Below are 21,305 nucleotides of genomic sequence, written 5' to 3'. Positions count from 1 at the left end.
CCCAAGACCTGAGGGGCTAGGACAGAAAAGGAATGGCTGTGAAGTTTGAGGAGGGCACTGCATTGGTCAACACCTCCAACAGCCCTGCCTATTTTGAGGAGGAAGTGAAGAAGCTGTACCAGTGGTGCGAGGGGCACTTTCTTCAGATAAACGTGAGGAAGACAAAGGAGCTCCTTAGAGACTTCAGAGGAAGGCTGAACCTGTCCCACAGTTGACACTCAATGGAGAGGCTGTGTAGAGGGTTAGCAGCTACAAGCACCTCAGGACCACCATCGATAGTGGGCTGACCTTCAACAACAACACACAAACCATCTTCAAAAACTGCCACCAACATATCTACTTCCTATGGAGGCTGAGGCATCTGGACATAGCCCCTCCCATCCTCCGCAGCTTTTACATCTGCCATATAGGGAACCTCCTCACCTTTTCTTTTCTGGCTTGGTATGAGGGGCTCTCAGAGGCCTACAAGGCCAAACTGCAGAGGGTGATCACTTTGGGGTCCAAGCTTTGTGGGGAGCAGTGCTCAACCCTCCAGCAGCTCTACAACCAGAGGACAGTGAAGAAAGCAACTAAGAGTGCGAGGCACTCAACTCATAACTTCAGCACCTGCTGTCAGATCCTGCCCTCTGGAAGGTGATATGCTGCCCCTGTATTCAAAACAAACAGGAGCAGGGCAAGCTTCAGCACCTCTGCTATTAGGCTTCTTAACAAACATAACACCCTGGAACCTCCTTGCCCCCTCCTTCTGGAAGAACTTTTATTTATGTATTTATTTATTGTCTTGTCTGTTAGGATGGTACTGACCTGAGCAAAATGAATTTCCCTTTTGTGGACAATAAAAAACATCCACCCATCCATCCAACTGTCCGTCTATATACAGTACACAGCTAAAGTTGTTTCTAATGCAAATGTTCCCTTGAAAAACTGAAAAAAATGAGTGATCTTCACATCCATCCATGGTTCTGTCAACTTCAGCATAAACTAGACCTACAGTAGACAATAACCATCACCATCATGCTGTTGCGTCAAAGAGCAAATTATCTATTGTAGAAATGACCAAAGAAACAAAGAACCTTATAGAATAAACAGATTTTTTACATGTGATAAACCCAGAACTTTGTTTTCAAACCCTTAACCTATTAGAAGACAAGTTTGGTGCAAGAAAAAACTGCATCATCTGCATGCATATTACAGAATGGAACAGTAGATATACCAAAGTTCACCAGCACTACCATGGACAATATCGCATTTACAGTACTAAAGTGCAATGTACAATTACGATTCCATAAGAAAAAACCTGCGCATCTTTGAGACTCCAGTCTAAAAGGTACCCTGTGGCTTTTTCTTCTAAACAACAAAGTTATGCTTATATTCAGTGTTTCTCACCAAAAACTGTTGAAATAGGAGATACAAACAAAAGAGGGGCCCATTCATCAAACATTGCTCCATAGTGCTGCTAGTGGTCAAAAACTCCATAGGGTACCTTTAAGGAAGAAATTCATTCAATCTAAGCAGTGACTTTTACATTAAAGATGAACTCCCGGGTTTCCCCGGTGATTTATTTACATTCGTAGTTTTACACATGTGTGATATAATCGTAACGGAAATACTGACAGAGACAGAATCAAAAGGAAATTGATTAGAATCCAGTACCACACAGAAGTCCAGTAAGAAAAAAAGGCTACATCTGCATTAGTATGAAAATCTTTCTCCAACTTTCCCCAAAGATCAAATGCTTCACTAACATTCATGTCTGTGACTTTTTCAATTAACATTCTGATCTGATCTCCCAACATTTGTCTTTTGTTCGTGTTATTGGTATTGTACAGACACCCATTTCGCTAAACAGTGCTACAATTGACCAAAACCACTGAAGTTCATCTTTAAATGCATTAATTTGCCTTTAGACTTTGTCACAATTATTCAGCTTTTCCATGTACAAAGCAATAGAGGCTGTACTGTAGCTATTTGAAGAGAACACATTGACAAACATGGAACATAGATACAGAACTAATAAATACATGCTTTTGTGGTGAAATGAACATCTGCTCACTTTCAAATCACACTTGATCTAGACCGACTTATTCATACAATTGTTTGCTAAATAAGGGCAAATGTGACTAAAAAAACCTTCCCTTGAAGGGAGATTACATTACATCAATTCATGCCTTGATGTCTTGGGCGGAATGAAATAGAATCAACAGTCACAAAATCATATGAGGGTTAGGATTTGAGCATGTAATACATAAGAGATAATTAACTTTTTTAGGTTGTAAGTTCAATAAGTTTAGTTTTAACTCCTAACAACCCACTAAAATCTGTGACTCACTTTGGTTAACAGGTTGGGGTCACTATCTTTAAATGCATAATTATAATGTTAACGCAATTTCACAGTCCAAAAAATATATATATGTTCATATTTATATACATGTAATAAAGCGGTACACACCACATAACAATGATATGTTGATATGAGCTGAGGTGTTCATCCCAAATCTTTGTGTGTTTTTATCTGTACACTTCCATGGATTTTTACAGTGGTGACACAGACAGGTATGGTTCCTCACTGTCTGATAGCAATCAGACTGTGAAGACAAAGCAAAGCTCCTAGTGCTAAATTTCACTTCTCTGTTGCCTGTTGTGTCGTATTCAAAAGCGCTGCTGTGCAACATCATGTTACATCCAAAAGATGAATCCAGTTCACATTTACTTTCACACATGGTAGCCTAAGAGCAGCTGCTTGATCACTTGGTTACAAGCTGGCCTATGGAACAGTGCAGCTCATGTTTTCAAAGTCTCCGTAGACTTAATGTTATTATATAAATACATATTTTTTGTATTATTTTGACGTACAGATGTGTTTCCTTTTGTATGCCCTGTACAAAGCACAAAGTACCTCTGAAAATTGTACCTGCAATGCTCTTTGCACGTCTCCCTGTACCAGTAAATTTGAATAAAGTTCATTTAAAAACTAATCTGAATTCTTGTCAAGTGGTTCTCTGTTGCAGGTTGTTTCTCCAGCTCTGTGATGCTTCCTCTTTAGTAGTTTTGCAGTTCAGGAATGTTCTTGTAGAGGTCCAATGAATCAGGATTGGAGAAAGCTCCTCTTTGCAACACCTCTCGGCCAGCGACCACTTGTTTCACAGCTACCTCCACCTTCTTACCACTGATGGTGTACTGCAGGTGAAAGAAGAAAAGGGCTGTCATTCAAGATGGAACTGACTTTTACAGCTGTAACCACTGCAAAATGATAATCTGACAGGTTTCTTCATATCTGATTGATATTCATATTTCTCTTACAGGAATGTCTCTGGTCTCCAGCAGCAGGGCGGGTACGTGTCGGGCAGACAGAGCTTTTCTAATAGCTCCTTTAATCTTTGCCACCAACTCTGGACTGAAGGGCTTTCCAGGTGCCATTTTCAAGAAGAGAATAACACGCTCTTCTCCATCAGCGTTGTACTGAGGAACACAAAGACTGTCTGACACTTCCTCAAACGCCTCCACTGTAGAGATGAGGAGAAAGGAGAGGACAGGGCATTGTAAAGGTTAAGGAGACAAAACATAAATTAGGAAGGCAGATTAGAGGCAAGGAGAGAAGAGGAGGTGATAGGTGAAGAGAGTAATTGAGCAAAGAGAAGAGGAACAGAGGAGATAAGAGGAAAAGATTCAGTGTTTTGTAAGAGTTTTGCTACTTTCTGTTGTTGCTGAAGTGTACAAACTTAAAGGATGAGTGATGGGATGGCAAAATGTTATTTTCATCAACATAAAAGAGCGAGCGTGACTCAATTTAAGCTCACACTCACTGCCATTTCTTTGCATCTTTTCTTACACCCACACCCCGCTCCACATGTCATTTTAAAAGCTCACCAATATTGTAGATCTCTGAGCTGCCAAAACGGACTCCGTTGGGGTTCAACGTCCCGTCACTGCAAAACAAACACAAGTTCAAGAGTCAAAACTTTTTGTGTCTGTCATGTAGAAACAAAACATTGTGCTACACATCATATAATACACAGCATGGCAATATAGAAATAAAATCCACCAGCACACACAAACTGAAATGTTTAGCTCCATTTACAGCATCCCCTTCTTATGTTCCTGAGACATAAAGGAATCTTATATTGACCTATATAGAAGCAAGCTTCTAAACAAGATGCTGTAATTATCATTCTATGCCAAGACTTTGTCCAAAAAAGGCATGAAATTCAAAGCATTAACATAAGTGATTTTCCCTCCAATATTTCATAAGTTTAGATAACTACTGTAATAATGCAACTTTTTCAGAAGAGGTAGGTCTTCTGTGAGTAGCAGGTTAAGTAGCTCACCTTCTGCCCAGCATGACAATGCCTCCTGTCTTTGGGTTGATTTTACAATAGTCTCCATGGGCCCACACACCTAGAAGAGAGAAAAACACAATTTAGTTCCATTTTTCTTTTATCTTTTCGGGGAAATTACATTTACAGAAATGTTGTGATAGTAAAAACACACCACACAAACTAACTAAAACTGACCAAAAACAATATATGCAATAAAAAGATAAAATAAAGGAAAAATAAACTCAAGATTTTGATAAAATGCAAGAAAGGAGGTTAAATTCTACATTATTACATGCAGTAGAAAAAAGAAACAAAGCAAGGGTTTTAAATGTTGTAATATTTTTATTGGGCTACTGTACTGGATTACATTATATCATACAAGTCTATTTTTGTAGTTACTACGTGTAAATGTACACTGTCTACAAGAAAGCTTACGAATATCTACACACTGTGTATATCTGTGTATGTGTTCTCACCAGGAAATGTGGAAAAGTAAGCTTTGTGGTATTTGCTCCCATTCTCATCATTCCAGAAGTGTGTAGGCTGACAGGGGATTGGCTTCAAGCAGACCAGCTCCCCGCTCTCTCCCCATACAGGCTTACCTGTAGAACAAAAACAAAGATATCACAGGAACAAAAACAAAGTTAGCAAGTTCAGATATACTTTACTACAACACACACATATACGTGTGCACACACTGATAAACACAAAAACACACTCAGAAATACACACCTACACAAATCATTCTCAGGTGGAAAAAAAAAAAAAAAAAAAAAAAATCACCTGGTAATGTATCCCACACTCAGAGAACCTGATAGACTTTAGTGTGTGGTTTCACATAACCCTCACCTCCTCCCTCAGGACGGTGTTATAGGCTTAGAGATCGACTAAAATAATCCCAAGCTCTTCCTACAAAACTGCCTTTAAATTATCCCTCAATCCACTCTCCTTTGAGGTGGTGGAGACACACCAGTGCAGCCTGCAGCAGGGATCGGAAGCTGGAGAATGAGGGACTAAAATCAATGAGAAAAACATAAAGGGCTTTGAAGACTCCCAGCAAGATAAAATATCACTGTTTTTTCTGTTTGGATTGTTAATGAAAAAAAAATAATGTTTCACTAAAGTTTTTACCTGTGTTTACCCAGGGAAGGTTCAGTAATTGTTCACAATTTTTCTGCCAACACATACAGATGCATGGGAGAAACCAGCTACAACTGATGTTATTCCTTTAGCTCCAGAAGCAGAAAGAACGTTTGCTCAAGGGCATCTCAGCAGTTTATTTTCTTTGTTTTTGCTTCTAATTAATTTTCCCCATCAAGATTTTCCCCAGTCCCTCCTGGGACTCAAACTAGCCACTTTCTTCACACCTCGAGGTGATCAGTCCTCCCTTTTGTCAAAGTGGGGTGCTCAACAAATTGATTGCTGAAGTGATTTGGCTGAATAGAAAGAAAAAGCAACAATATTCCATTTCAGGGCAATTCACCCACTATGAACACGCACACACACTCATACACACTCTTACCATCAATGCCCCATGCTTCCACAGCCATCCCAAGGTTTCTTGTTTGGATCTCACCCCGATACACTGGAACTGCTGGGTTCTGACCCATAAAACATGACACTATGTCAGTGCCGCCTGGTCAGAGAGGTGAGAGAAAAAACATACAGAGGAAGAGATTTAGTTAGTCTGATATGAAACGTCTCGCTTAAATTTGCCCACTTTCATTAAAAACACAGTTTTGTTTACATTCAACTATGTCTATCCTTATTATTACTCAGATTAGTTTGTGGTATTTTTTGCCTTGACAGTCGAAAGTGTGTAGAGACAGGAAGTATGGGTAGTGAGAGGGGTACATGCAACAACGGTCAACAGGTGGAATCAAACTGCAGATGTTGCAGTTATGTAATATGTATTTTAACCAGTAGGCTCCCGGGGTGCCTGCTCTACAATGCTTTTTAGTCTTTATTGGCTAATTGCTGCTAAAGAGCGAGATATTTTCTGTTGGATCTGGTGGAGACCAAACCAGAGATAAAATGAGCAGGAATATATCAGGCTTTCATTTATCATGTAGCCAGAAACATAACTCAAAAACAATGAGAATTTTTCTGCATCTACTGGAAGTGTAAATAGGCAATACTTGCCTATCGCTAACACATTAGCCATGATCATGTTTCAGGTGTAGGAATGCAACTAACAATCATTTTTACTATCAGTTAACCTGTTAATCATTTAGTCTATAAAATAATGTAAATATAGAAAATGCCCTTCATAATTTCCTGGAGCCAAAGGTAAAATCTTCAAATTTCTTGTTTTGCCTTATAGAAGATATACTTATACTATAATTTATAATAATATAAAACAGAGTAAAGAAAATCCCTACACTTTAGAAGCTGCAACCAGCAAATGTTTTGCATTTTTGATTGATAAATGACTTAAATGATTAATGGATAATACAATTTTTTCACAATTTTCTATCAACTAATCAATAATTTGACAACTGGCACAAATAAGATGATATTTTGGAATGTTATGCTGCCCCCTGATAACCAAAAATCAACTTAGTTCCATGGAAATCTGTATCAAATTGTAAACATAAATTTCTTAATTTGTTTAATTCAAGTTAAAGTACCTGCAGTGTACCGTACTGCGATGTAGGAGTGGACATGTGTCGAGCAGGGATAAAGTCACTAAGCAAAACATCACAGTGACCACCGTCCTGAGTCATGATTAAACTTAGTACTGATATCTATCTGGTAGCACGACAACGTGAGCTGGCAGCTGCTCTACCTCCACTGACCTATATAGGAGTTCTACTCCATTGCAGTACATTCCTAAAACTGTTATGAACACACACACACACACACACACACACACACACACACACACACACACACACACACACACACACACACACACACACAACACACTTCCTTTGCCGCACCATCCATTTTTCTCTTTCTACCTTCCAATCATCTACTATTTCTGACATGTTCTATTCATCTCCTTTCCCATTGTTCCATCTCTACCTCCGTTTCGTTCCCTCTCTGTATCACAGACTCCATCCATCCATCTTGTTTGCCTCCTCTCAGTTGCTCTCTGCCCTTCTACTGCTCCTTCCTTCTCTCTTCTGTCTTTCTGTTCTTTATTCTTGTTCTCTCTCTCTCTGTCTCACTTTCTTTCTTTATTGAGCTTTAATTGGCTCCCAGGAGGAAGAGGAAACTTTGTCTTCTGATTAAACACACACACTTATAGTGGGAAGACGTGCAAATATTTTATTATTACACTCACTTTAATGGGTGGGTACACACACACACACACACACACACACTCAATCATCAGCCATTTAGTGTGTGTATTGTGTGTGTGTATATATTGTGTCACACTGACCTGATGTTTTTAACAGCATTGACTATTCTGAACAGTGAAGAAAAAGATTTTTGAACTCCTCGGCTAATGTATATGGATATATATTTTGTATGTGTGTGTGCGTGTGTGTTTTCATATGTGTAGGTGTGAGGGCTTTGAACATCTTCTGGCACAGTTTGGGGTCGGACAAAGCCACCAACTGAGACAAAAAGGCAACCAGCTAACCTACGAATGCATTCATGTATTCAAAAATTGAAATATAAAAAGAATACACAGAATGAAAGTCACAGGAAGACTTTGCAAATTCATGGAAAAGACAAACAAAAGAGAAGAAGAGAAGAGAAGAGAAGAGAAGAGAAGAGAAGAGAAGAGAAGAGAAGAGAAGAGAAGAGAAGAGAAGAGAAGAGAAGAGAAGAGAAGAGAAGGAGCAAAAAGGGGAGCAGAAGAGTGACATATGGGCAGTCAGACGGAGGTATATTAGAATGGAGGGAATCCAGCAGTGAAAGTGTTAAAATCCCCCAATGAGGAGCGATGGGGGTCTGACATCCCTGCTGATGGGCTTTACACACACACACACACACACACACACACACACACACACACACACACACACACACACAGACATAGTGAAATACACAATATTTATACATTATGTAAAATTATTCACATTTTAAGTCAAGCACATGTTTGTGGACACATTCACACACACATACACACTGTCACACAGGGTGAAATCGGCAAAGGGGCCCATCACATATGTCACCGTGACCACCAGTCAGTCACATATGCTGTGATGAATCCAAAGAACACGCACACATGTACAGAGCGTTGACCTCGGGGGTCAAGGTTAGGTCGGTTGGCAGCCAACGAGGTTGCAGCCTGCTGTTGCCCTTGGCGACAAGGAGGAAACTGACTGGGGCAAGACCTGCTGTTCTGAAGAAAACACATGGACACGTACAGGTGTCCCTTACATCCACGCTCACACACACACACACAGAACTAGTCCTGTAATTCCAAATAATGAATCTTGAACTAGGGTCTTATTTTTTATCATTTCCAACACCATTTCTATCAGTTTATTCACCAAAATACCTTGTTAAGAACTGGGAACACAGAAACCTCACTGCGGCAAAAGTCTGACATGGCAATGGAACAAGCGGTGAAAGGATCAGACAAGCTATAAACAAGCCGACAGTTTGGCCACATTACCTCAGTTTTCTCCTCCAAATAATTTTGGCTAACCTGAAGGCTCGTACTAAAACTTGATCTGATCGTCTTACTGCTTGTGTTTCTCGCAACGTCAGGCATCTTTTTAGATATTTTACTTTAACAACCCCTTTGTTGGGCTCATAGTCACTTCAACAGTGGCCATTTAGTTACAGGATGACCTCTGACTTCCTGCAAAAAGCCCCTGGGTTGTGGCTGAAATCACTCCCTATTGTCTATCTACTGCACTACATTGACTTTTTATGTTCCAGTTCTAAGTATAACATGTATTCATTATATTTTCCTCAAAAATACCCACAATCAAAGGAGAAATGTAGTGTCCATTGCATGTACACAGGTTTTTGCTAAAAATGAATGAATGAATACTTCGCCTTTGATACATGAGTAATGAAAAAGGTACAACACTACACCTCTCAGTGATGACCGAGTAGCACATTCCTTGGTTTGAAGCTGAAGCCAGTGCGGAAGTAGATGTTGGCTCCACAAAAAATCCTGGATCCAATTAACTTTCATTGTTACTACGAAATAATAAGTCAATCACTTTTTTCAAAGCGTCATTATGGTCTGAATTGCTAAATTTGGGCCCTGTAATCATCGCCCCATTAATCATATGTGAAGACTTATAGTAGCTTTGGTGTCTGCCGTGTGAGCATTGATTGACAGTTCGCTAACCTGCTGCTCTCCCCAGCTCCAGGACTCACACTGAGTCACTTTATTTCGTAGTTCGTAGAGTTTAATGTTACATGATTACAATACTTGCTCTATTAGCACAATTTACCTAAAGTAACTAATGTTAGCCAAAGTGTGCACCACGCTGTGCTCCCAGTAAGCTAGTGTTCGCTTCAGTCCGAGGTAGCGGACACCCTGCACTCCTCGTTTGGAAGGTCCTGGTTTGGAAGAGATGGCGTCAACCATAAGCACCAACTCTGGGTTTCTAACCGGCCCCAATGCAAAACCAACGTCACACCTCCACGCACCATCCATCTTTAGATGCAGTCAACGGTGATGACGCAAAACGATGATTCACAAGTGTCTGAAATATCAATTTACTGCCCACCGCAGAGTAAACTATTGAGTGTTTGTTATGTAGTAAATAGCGAATGAGGGAGATATTCTCACACGGCCTTCATTATTACCACAATAACTATTTCAAGGTGACCAAGATGGATTGCCAGTATAAACTCGTGCCGATACAATATTTGTTGACAAATAAAATGGAAAACATATTTCTGTAAGTTTTAGAGACAATCAGCTCTTACTTCCCTTTCTCTGTCTGGCTTTTCCCCACATTTCAGCCTTGTGGATGACATTTCAGTCTACGTTTGTGTGTCCAATCCTTCCATCTACATGTCATTGTGTGTGTGTGTGTGTGTGTGTTTACTATGCCCATCCAGGATGTCATTCACAGTGTTTGTGTGTTTGTGTGTGTGTGTGTTGTTTTTGGTCTTGTTAGTGTGTGCATGTGTGACTCTCTGAGCTGCTACTGAATGTGTGTGTGCTTCTGTAATGCGTCAGTCACCCAGGCTGTGCTAAATGTTAAACGTTTCAGGACTCACAGAGAGAGACAGGTAGCATTCTACTGCCCTGTCAACATAACAAAGGGCTGAGAGTGCCTGTGTCTGTCTGTGTGGCGGGGCTGCGGGTGGTGAGGGAAATGTACATTTCTATACCATTTATTTTTCAAAAATTTTCTTTGAACGTGTCAGTCTTTTTGTTTTAGTGTCGCAGATTCTTTTTTTTTGCTTGTTTGTGTTTATAGTATCTTCCAGCATTAATGCAGTAGACAAAATGTTTGGGAAAAGCCACTGTTACTTATTTGTATCCCTAGATGGAACTTAAGAATCCGAATCAGTCAGTCACCTGAGATGGAGCCCAGCAGCACGTTACTCTTGATGCATCGGTAGACGTAGTCGTAGCTCTGGGGTTTGAGAGGAGAACCAGTAGACAGGATGGTGTGGAGAGACTGGAGGTTGTGCGTTTCCCCTGGGGGAGAAATACAGAAAGAGGGAAAAAAAATTAGAAAAAGAGAAAAGAATAGGACAAAAAATGATTCAAAATTGCTTTACACATATACTGCGCAGCATATCTCAATAGAAATACTCTATATTATTGTATCTGATAACATCTAAGTCCCTCTTTTAGTGCTGACCGAAATGCTCCTTTGCATCAAGTAATGAAAATTGTCAAGTATCAAAGATTGGCAATGAATGTTTGCTCAGATTCTTTGTCTTCATTAATTCATTTCTGAGCTAAATCTAATTCTAAATGACATTTTATTTGGCCAAAAGTTCTTATGTGGCTGCTTGTCTTAAGACAACACTGATTAATTTGAGAAATTTGGTAGAGAATATCATTTGGCTGAGAATATTGTTTGAGGAAAAAAGGGTTTTATGCTACTAAAGTATTGTTTTGGTATCAGTGTTGAAACTCGGGTATTGTATTATTACCATATCTAAACATTTCAAATTACCCAGCCCCAGTCAGCAATCATTTTCACATAAATTAAGAATCCACACACAAACACAATTCCAACATGAGCCTGCACCTGTGCACAGCTGTGGTTCCATGCACCCCTACATGTTGTGTTAATACAGTTTGCCACCCTGATGTGACACAGCACACACACACACACACACACACACACACACACACACACACACACACCTTTACTCACCATCCCTGAGGTCTACGTGCACGCACTCTATCATACACACACACGCCCAAACCACAAGCCAATAACACCCTGCAAACTAATAAGCTTCCAGCAACCGACCCTCCTCCCATAAGCATACACACACAGACACACAAACGCGCACACACACACAGTGGGAACTCTTGCTACCCCCCATCATGCCTCCAGGTGTCCGGTCCAAATGTCAGCTCAGGGAAAAGGGCCTCTCCGCTGGGACAGCCAGTGAAGAAGCTCCCCTCGCACGTCCCAGCCCACTGGAGGCATGCTTGCACGCACACATAAGCACAGAAACACGCATAGACGCGCGCACATTTCCACTCTGCCATGCTCCTTTTTCCTCTAATAAGCATCCAAACACAGAGACACAATGCCAACTGGATCAAATGGATGGCTGACTGAAGGGGGTGGGGCAGAGATAGAGAGAGAGAGAGACGGACGACAGACAGACAGACAGACGGGGAAACAAGCAAAGGTTTATTTGGAGATTTTGTTTTTCGTGTCTTACTGTTTAGCCGCAGAATTAGGAATGTGTTTAGCTAATTTACAGCTTGCAGACAGACAGACGCAAACACATAGCAGGCGCCATGAATAAAGATTTGTGGTGATTATAACGGCACATTGGGAACTGAGATACACAGAAACTGTTGCAATAAACATCAGTTATAAGTGTTAATTTAACATTAGGAAGAGAGGAGAGGAGAGGGGAGGGGATAGGAGAGGAGAAATAAAGCTTGTTCTCTTAAATACAGTATGTACCTTTACAAAAGAGCACAGCAAGCCCGAAATTTCTTTCACTTACTAAAAAGGTAAGTTTCTCTCTCAAACAAACAGCAAAGAGAGAACAGCTTGTACGACGGTTAGCGGGGAAGACTAATAAGCACCGACACGACTCTGATTATGTATAGAGACCTGCTTCTATCTCTAGAGAGCTGTGACACTAAAAGCAATTAGTTGGTCCTATCCATGACTCATATGAATTATCATAACCGCACTTTTATTCATTTGATTCAGTGTCAAACACCAGAACACAGACCGAACCGTTGATTCACGCAGTAAATGGCATAAAGGACATTTAGAGTCAAACAGCGTCACTATTATAATCATTATCGTGTCCATCTGCTCTTATTGTTCCAGGTTCTATTCTGAGAGAGTAGATGTGTGTATCAATGCGCATGTGTGTGTGAGTGTGCTTGTTATTCGTGCGCATCCACGAGTGTCTCTGCATGTCTGTGCGCATACACGCGTCTGTGTCTGTGACCGCAGCTCACCGGGTTTCAGGTTCCTCTCCTGCAGCACTGACAGCCACTTGGCCCCGGTACCAAAGATAGTGATGCTGGAGAAGAGAAAGAGATAAAAAAAGAGAGACAAGAAGAAAAAAAACACGGAAATTAATTTGTTTAATGTAGCAACATAAAGGATCAGTGAGGCATTCCTTTCCAACATTTGAAAAATGAAATACAATTTCCCAAAAGTAGAAGATGTTTATTATTTTGGGAGAAAACAGTGTTGCCGACGGTGACAGCCATTGCAGAAGCCTCCTACATACAGTATATGTCCTCTGCATTGTGAACAGCAGACACTTTAAACAACAGAACCAAATTAGCAAACGCTATGAATCATACTCTGGGAAGGATGAATATTGTTGTCAAATTTCGTGACAACCTGGTCATTCATTTTGAAGATGTAAGACCGATGTGTTGGGCAGATGCTCAGAATGACATTGTGAAATGTTACCGTTATTTGAATTGAATTCAAGATTTTATCCATTAAAAATACAAGTCGCAACTCTGCCCCAATATAAAATGTTTTATTTATAAAATGGGATGCATAGTGAAAAAGACTTATACGACTTTTATTTTGACAGATTTGTGTCAAATCAGTCGGCCACTTTAAGTGTGCTGCTGTTCTACATTTTTCATGGCTCTATTTTGAACTGCTGTAACAATATCTTGTATTTCCACATGAACACAAACAAAAATGAATCCACTGCTTGAAAACTAAAAATTAGGGCTGGAGCTAATGATTCTTTTTATAATATCAATTAATCTGTCAATTATTTGCTTGTTAATTGTTTGGTTTGGTGAAATTATCTTAATGGTCATTGGGCCCCAAAGTTCAATTCAGCCAAAAATGCTTATATGAAGGAATTGGCAACTTCTAGTGCATGGCACAGTTAAATTCAGAGGGAATAGCTCTGCTCTTTCCTTTGAGGGATATATGTAGAATCTGAGCAGCAACAAGGATTCTGCTAGGAGAACTAAACCCCCCTTAATAAACACACATAAACATCAGATCTTACTTAACAATACAAAAACGTGTATGGTGGAAGGAGCTGCAACAGCAACCAGCTGCTATTAGCAGAGTAATAGTGAGAAGTGAGGAAAGAGAGTGTTTCAAAGGCCATGTACACCTGTAGAAATATGACTGGATACTATTATCCAGCTGATGCGAAGCAGCTAATGAATGAGCCACTTGCGGTGACGCTTGAATGAAGCAGCTGATCCCAGTCAGCTGATGAAAGTGCTCCGCCTGAATTAATGTAATGCTCCATTTGTTGCCCTGAATCTATGCATAACAAGGCATAATATAATTTAAAATAGAAAGGGCAACAGTTACTGAACACCCTTTGCCCTTTGTCCCATCTGCTCCACTGGAGCTGCTCAGCAGCGGTTGAACTATGCAGCTCCCAGGAGAGGAGTGTGTGTGTCACTGTGTAAACGTAAAGCAAGGTGATGATGAAAAAAAAAGAGTGTGTGTGCTCAGTCAACCCGTCCAGGATAGATAAGGAAAATTAAGAAAAAAACAAAACAAATCCTGATTGGGGATTGACATTCAACTGAGCAAACAAAAGAGTCAAACACAATAATGTTCAGTCTTGCGAGGACAAAATGTCTTCTTTGTAGACGTTCCACAAGGACATAATTTAAAGGGACTCTATCGACAGGATGTTTGCACACATTAACACTGGAGCCAAATTATTTTGGAAGTTTGCTTTCTTCAGTGTGAATGGAAGTCAGTCTGACAGCTGACAACAGTTGAACAACATGTGGAAGGCAAGAAGTGACAAAACGTCACTTCTGTGTTCCCCTACAGATTTAATTTTAAAACAAAAGGCCTTTTAAAGTCTGGCTCTGTGAACAGCATGTGTTTGTGTCTCAGTCGGTGTCTTCCTGTCTCTTCAAGTTATTTTTGTTGACATCAAATCAATCAAATTGCCTCCTATCACTATGGTAACCATGTCTGTCAATCAAATATAAAAAAAAAAAGAATCTCTGGTTGTTTTGTGTCTCTGGGAGACAAGACAACTGTCTGATGCTTGAATGGTCAATAACCAGGAATTGGTTTGTGGTGAAGGATGTGATTTGCTCTCGTGGGTTGAAATCGATTAGTGGTAATAGAGGTTGTTGATAGGGTGAGTGAAGGGTGGTGGGTTAGATGAGGTGAAAGGGCGCAGGTCTCAAAGAGTAATCTCTCAAATGGATTGAAGTGAATGATGTGCACGCACGTACACACACACACACGCACACATCTCTTGTCACTTCCACCTCTGCATGCCTCATCGTGTGTCCCCACTTCACCCGCTGAAGAGTCTCATCTTGAAATCTTTGTGACTGTCTTGACTGAAGTCTCAGAGGTAAGATTTTCAGAACACTGCTGCTTTACCTGTCTTTTATTCTGTCTACATTTAATCTTATACACATATATATCTTTTTACAGACATTAGCAGTGTAGCTCTAGGGATGGCAATGTCAGTTGGTTGGTCCACCAGTTTGGTCCACCAGTTTGGTCCAGACTGAAATATCTATCTATCTGTAAGTATTGGATGGATTGACATCATATTTGGTATAAATACACGTGGTCCCTAGTGGATGAATCCTAACCCTCCTATCCTTTGCTGATCCCCTGCCTTTCCAGCTATCGCCATCATCAGGTCAAAGTTTTCACTTTTCTAATGAAGTTAAATTTAGATTTGTACTTTGTGTTCGGTGCAAATGAGCATGGTGACATGCTAACTAAGATGGTGAACATGTTAAACATTATACCTCCTACACATCAGCATGTTGCTGGGCTGACATCAGCATTTATTATCAAATTATGCCTCGCACAGCTGCTTGTGTGTGGCTGTAGACTCTTAGTCTTGCTTACACAAGCTTGCTTTCACTTTAGTCCATCAGTTGAACATTCAGTCCATTAAATCTACTTCTTTTCAAGGCTGTACCTCTATTATCTAATTCCTAAGTCTAACTTAAAGCCTTCTATGCTGTTCAGTTGTGGGCCTTGTCTTTTTCCTATTAGCTTCCAATTTTAAAATGAAAATCTGACCAAAAATGACATGAAAAGGATAAATTAAAAGTACTACAATAATGTGTGTATATATTCTATGTATGCGTTTTGTAGGGCTTGGTAGAAACAGTTGATACCTGTTCTCCACATTGACTTACAGCCACTAGATACAGTCCCCGTTCTATCTGTCATCTCTGACCCCCTGTCTCCGCATCTGGATTTGTTCATTGCTGGCTACCATGGAAACAGTCACTCTACTTTGATTGGAGGCAGGTGGCTAGGTGTGGCTGCTGATTTGGTGTTTATGATGGAGGGTGGAGGAGAAGCTGTGACTCTCTGTCGTGAGATTGTGTGCCTGCTTGTGTAAATGTACGTGTATGTCCATATCAAGGGAGGCATGTTACTGGAAGCTACTGAGTCAATAAGAGACACTCGAAGCCAATCAGACACAAGAGCACCGCCGAGCAGTTATTACATTAATGTGTTTCTACCCGTGTCATGATTTGGCAGTTGAAGTCCCACTTGTCAGTCCATGTTTGCTAAACGACTCTCGCCCTTGTTCTCCACCCCAGGAAGAACTGTAATATAAAAATGAGCCATTGCTCTCTGCTCAGGTTACAAAAGCTACTAAAAACAGATTTGCACATATTAAACACACCTCATACTGCATCATTTTTGAAAATCAATACAAGCCAAATTTATTAGGGTACCTTGGTGTTATTGGGGAATCGTACAGTATGATTGACAGTGTCCATCTCATGCCAGTAGTATTTTCAGCACTATGAATTGAATTAATTTCCATTTCCTTTGACTGCTGCTTCTACTCACAAACAGGATTCTGATATTTAGCCCCCCTCCCTAATATGCAAATGTTATTTCTCATGTGTTACTGAAAAGACAGACATGTTAAAAGTGATTTTTTCCATCAGCACTTCAAGCTTTCTGGCATCTAGAATTGTGAAGCTCTTCTATTTTGTGATATAAAACATTCTCCATTTGTGCCAAAATCAAACCTGGCGCCATATAATTTAAGAGGTAGAGTAAAGGTTAATACAACTCAAAATGAATGTGGTAATGGTTTTAAAAAATCAAGTGCTACATTAAGCATTTCATTTTATATTGATGAAAACTGTTGTCTCCAGTTTGCCACATAGGAAAACAGAACAGCAAATATGTTAAATTGTTATGCCCACATGTCTAAAACTGTAACTGAACTGGTAGGATGGAAATCTGCTAAACTGTAGTTACCTCCTTGAAAAAGAGTAAGTGAGAATTTTGCTTGGCATTAGCAAAAGAGAACATTTACATAGATGGTACAAGGAGGAATCTTTTCTGACATATCAGCTCAACACATAAAGTACAAAAAGATGGAATAGACAAGCTTATCCTCAGAGGAGAAAGGGGAGCCTCATTCATAGATGGAACCTGTAGTATAAATGTTGTAACCCTTTGCTTTCTTTACCGAGGAATGCTACTGCTTATGTTCCCACTACAGGGCCAATGTAAGATTTCAGCAAATCTCCTGAGCTGGTAAGTTTCAGGAAAATCTTTTACAAAACAGTTATATAACACAGGTATAGGAAGTTGTCAGAGCATTTAAAGGTTAAGGAATATGTAAGATATATATATATATATGATGATATATGACGCCTGTGTAGCAGTTTACACTCAAGGTTTAGTAGAAGAAGCAACATCTGAGCATTGCCACCCAGAGAGATGAATGGTTTTGATTTTTTCAAGAATCAAAACCAAAAACTTAGTAATAAACTGATCCACTATTCAGAAGATTGCCTAAAAATATGTTTTGTGTTACAGTTCAGGTTTCCAACAACACAAAGAATTGTCGTCAGAATAAATACAAGGTCACTGAATGAAGAAGAACTTTTATGGCTTTAACATTAGTTAGATAGCCTCTCCGACGTTCACTCTCGCTACTGTGTGTTTTAAAGCATAAAAAACTACTGGACCACTAAAAATAAATGCAAATCTACAGAGACTTTTTCTAATGCTCCAACCTCCCCTCTCCCTTCTCACAAATCAGCTAATCTGTAATGATCCATTTAAACCAATATAAAGGTTGTTGTGTAAAATTACCAGTCAGTTCCCATCAATGAAAATGCCATCTTCATCTTCATCATCAACAGCAAAGCAGTTATTACAATGATACAACTAACCAACAAATTTCAAGGCAACGGGTGGAAGCGTCTCCGAGGCTCTGACAGATTTAGCCCCAATTAAAATACCCAACCTCAATTCAGAAGATGAGGGTGTAAAAAAAATGTTACGTCAGCCTCTCCCAGAGGGTTTTTCCACATAGCACTGGTATGTGAAAAATGTGTCTGAGGAGACACCATCAGCACTTAATTGGTTCAAAAATCTTCTCACGGTTTAAAAGGTTCTATCTGTCTTTCTGTCATACAGTCCTCCATTTATTTCCACTATGTCGGTAACTCAGGAAACAGTATTCTAACCTTGTTCCTCTAATTTACAATTCCCCATTTTAAGTCCATTGGGGAAAACAGTCGTAGATGTTGTTGAAACAGAGGGACGTTCATCTAATCACATAGCAACAACAAACTACAGTGTAATGTTTATGATAACCAGCAGGGTAGGAAATTACTAGCATCTAAACTCTACCAGCAATTTTACCAATCATCATGTGAAGATCCTAATATATTTGATAAATCCAAATAACTAGTAAGATTGTGAAAGGAGCTCATTAGTTTTAGGCTCCACAAACAGATCCTGTCCTGAGATTCAGCAGTAGAAGTACTTTTTCTTGACACTTTTCCTCTTGCAGTTTCTACTACTCCCCATTTATGTCAAATTTTTCTCCCTCTTACCAACTCCCTTCTTTACTGAAGGCAATATGCCATCTCTGCTGTACTGAAGATGTGTCTGTGGTATCACTGCCTTAAAGGCACTTACTTTTGCTGACCATAGTGGGGTTTTTTTTTCACAATATAACCACAGGTTGACTGAGTGTACTCAGTAGTGCACACATAGTCACACAATCTCCAACTGTCAGCTTTAGTAGTTTGGTTACTCAAGGGCACATCAGCTGCAGTTGGAGAATTCCTCATGGACTTCCTCCACCCAGAAATTCCTGCCTCCTCTGGGATTTGAGAGGGTGTGAGTGAGATCAATACAGTGACTTTGTGATATATAGAATTGAATTTTCACAATATGCTTAGTTACTTTTCATCAAATTTAATAAAGTCCCCCTCCAGTCGGAAATATGTTTCTCTACTTGTTCCCTCAGTTGGACATTTGAGCTTCACTGTGCAGAACGATGCACAGTATGTGCAGAGTTTGACACTACACGCCTGTTTTCACATTAATCTGCTGAAAGTGGAACGTTTCTTTGTGCTCAACTTAAATCTCAGTTTAAGACGTGTATCTACCGGCATTATTTGCCACATCGACAACGACTAGTTTGCAGCTAATCGGGGTCCAATATACAGCTGAAGTTCTCTTCTGTTATTGTGCATTTGTTTTAATTGCGACCTGCCAAGGGACTGCAGATGAAAAAAAATTAGCTCCGAGCTAACTCTGATACAGTACATCAAATGGAAAAACTTGTGTTTAATACTCCATATGATCCCTTACAAATAAAACAACTCACTAAATATAGGAAGATGTCAATTTAAGGATTTTTAACAAGGTAACTGAACTTAATTTTGGTGGAAAAACCATATCAGACAAAAATTATTATTCTGTCTCAAAACAGGTTTGGACTCTTAGTCTGGACTAATAATATTATTATTAGTGCTGTTGTCTTGTCCCTGCAGCACTTCCATAATGGTATGTGTATACAGTAATTAGGACAAGTGTATATTACATGTGAAATTAGTTTTAAAATCATACAGTGAAATGAATGACCTGCTGAATATATAGCATGGGAGCTGAATTTAAATAGACAATAAAATGAAAAATGCTGGGGAGTGTTGGAGATTATACAACTTGCCTTTTGTGACATTTAAACCAAAGTACACAATAAGGGAAAAAAAATATGTTTTCCATCTCCCCTGTTATATTTGAGCCAATTAATTGCCTGCCTGCACACACACTCATACATGTGTATCCTTGACCCTTTCCTCTATTCTCTTGCTGTCTTCAAAAGACAATAGAAGATCAATACTGGGCTTACATCTGCTGTTTATATGGTGGTGATAGTAGTGGTGGTGGGAGACATTTAACAAGACAGAGGATCTGCTGTAAATATCCTCCGTGCTCCTTCGGATGTGAACCTACAGTGTGTGAAAATATTTCTATAAGATAAAAAGGGAAAGGAGAGTAATGGATATGTATAAAAACTAATTCCCAGGACTAATTTCCTCTCAATAAGTGAAGTAACTGAATTTGCAGAAAGCTGTTCTGGCCGTATAAGAAAATGTTTTTCAAAGATGAAATCAGGTGACGTATGATCCCTCATCTTTATTTGTGATATTCACGTTGTCCGTTTTATAGTGTAAACAGCCTCTGAACAACATCGCAAACTTACGGTTTCAGCTGCCCTGGCTGTCTTGTAGAGTTTGAACTTGGTTTTTGGGTTCCTCCAAATTTACAACATCACCATCAATTTCAATAACAACAGACTTAAGAGAAAGCTGATCCTGCTGACTTAAAACAGCCTGTTCAGCTGGTTGAGACACATCGCTGCACTTTCAAAATGACAAAGAGGCAGCTCATCTGTGGCAATCAATAAGGGACGTTTGGGGTGTCTGTTGTGCGTTTGAGCTCTGAGAGATGTTTCTTTTAAATCTGTGTGAAACTTATTCTAGACTACGTACTCTTGTACAGCTGCTGCCTGGTGGCTTGACGTGACAAGTTTTGGAAAGTTTTTCCTGTTTTTCACTGTGTTTTCTTCCAAACCCTTCACCAAATAACAGCCATGCTTATCTATGCCATACAAAATGGAGCTAAATCATCACCACGGTATACTCATTTTCCTCCTCTTTCCTCTGTATCTATTCAACTCCTCTTCTCCTCACTCCCCCAATTTTAAATTAGCAGTAATATATTAGTATGTAAGTAACAGAACTAATAGAACTAATAGAACTTATGACAGGAACCTTTCATAATAAGAGTATGCTTTAAAGGGTCTATTTCAATGTTTGGGCAGGCGTGTGTGTGCGTGCATGCATGCATGCGTGTGTGCGTGTGTTTGTTGCTAACTCACCCGAGCTGGTCTGTTAGGTTCCACAGTACATTGGGTGTGGGCACTAGTGGTGAACCGTCATATAAAACCACTGAAGCTCCCACTGCCAGAGCAGACACCAGCCAGTTCCACATCATCCAGCCAGTCTAAGGACAGCGCACACACACGAACACACACACAGGGACACACAGACACAATCACAGTGGTCAGTTTATCTGGTATAAACACTCCTTTCTCATCAACATGGATAAACGGGCT

The 21,305-nt window shown here is 39.9% G+C and overlaps 1 protein-coding gene across 1 annotated transcript in view; it reads right to left on the bottom strand.

The window, feature by feature from the left end:
- Positions 1 to 1,526: 1,526 nt before the first annotated feature.
- Positions 1,527 to 21,305, bottom strand: part of aacs (acetoacetyl-CoA synthetase) — a 36,494-nt gene continuing 16,715 nt past the window's right edge. Inside the window, exons 10-18 of the mRNA XM_067615467.1 lie at positions 21,069 to 21,193; positions 12,871 to 12,935; positions 10,771 to 10,893; positions 5,839 to 5,952; positions 4,793 to 4,918; positions 4,326 to 4,395; positions 3,868 to 3,926; positions 3,301 to 3,503; positions 1,527 to 3,177 (exon numbers count right to left, since the gene is read on the bottom strand). Coding sequence (XP_067471568.1) covers positions 3,040 to 3,177; positions 3,301 to 3,503; positions 3,868 to 3,926; positions 4,326 to 4,395; positions 4,793 to 4,918; positions 5,839 to 5,952; positions 10,771 to 10,893; positions 12,871 to 12,935; positions 21,069 to 21,193 — 1,023 coding nt within the window. The 3' untranslated portion in view covers positions 1,527 to 3,039. The remainder of the gene's footprint in view (positions 3,178 to 3,300; positions 3,504 to 3,867; positions 3,927 to 4,325; positions 4,396 to 4,792; positions 4,919 to 5,838; positions 5,953 to 10,770; positions 10,894 to 12,870; positions 12,936 to 21,068; positions 21,194 to 21,305) is intronic.

This window comes from Thunnus thynnus, chromosome 2, assembly GCF_963924715.1.
Source record: "Thunnus thynnus chromosome 2, fThuThy2.1, whole genome shotgun sequence".
NCBI classification, from domain to species: Eukaryota; Metazoa; Chordata; class Actinopteri; order Scombriformes; family Scombridae; genus Thunnus; species Thunnus thynnus.
Note: the sequence above shows the minus strand (reverse complement) of the source record. Positions and strands in the feature narration are given on the sequence as shown.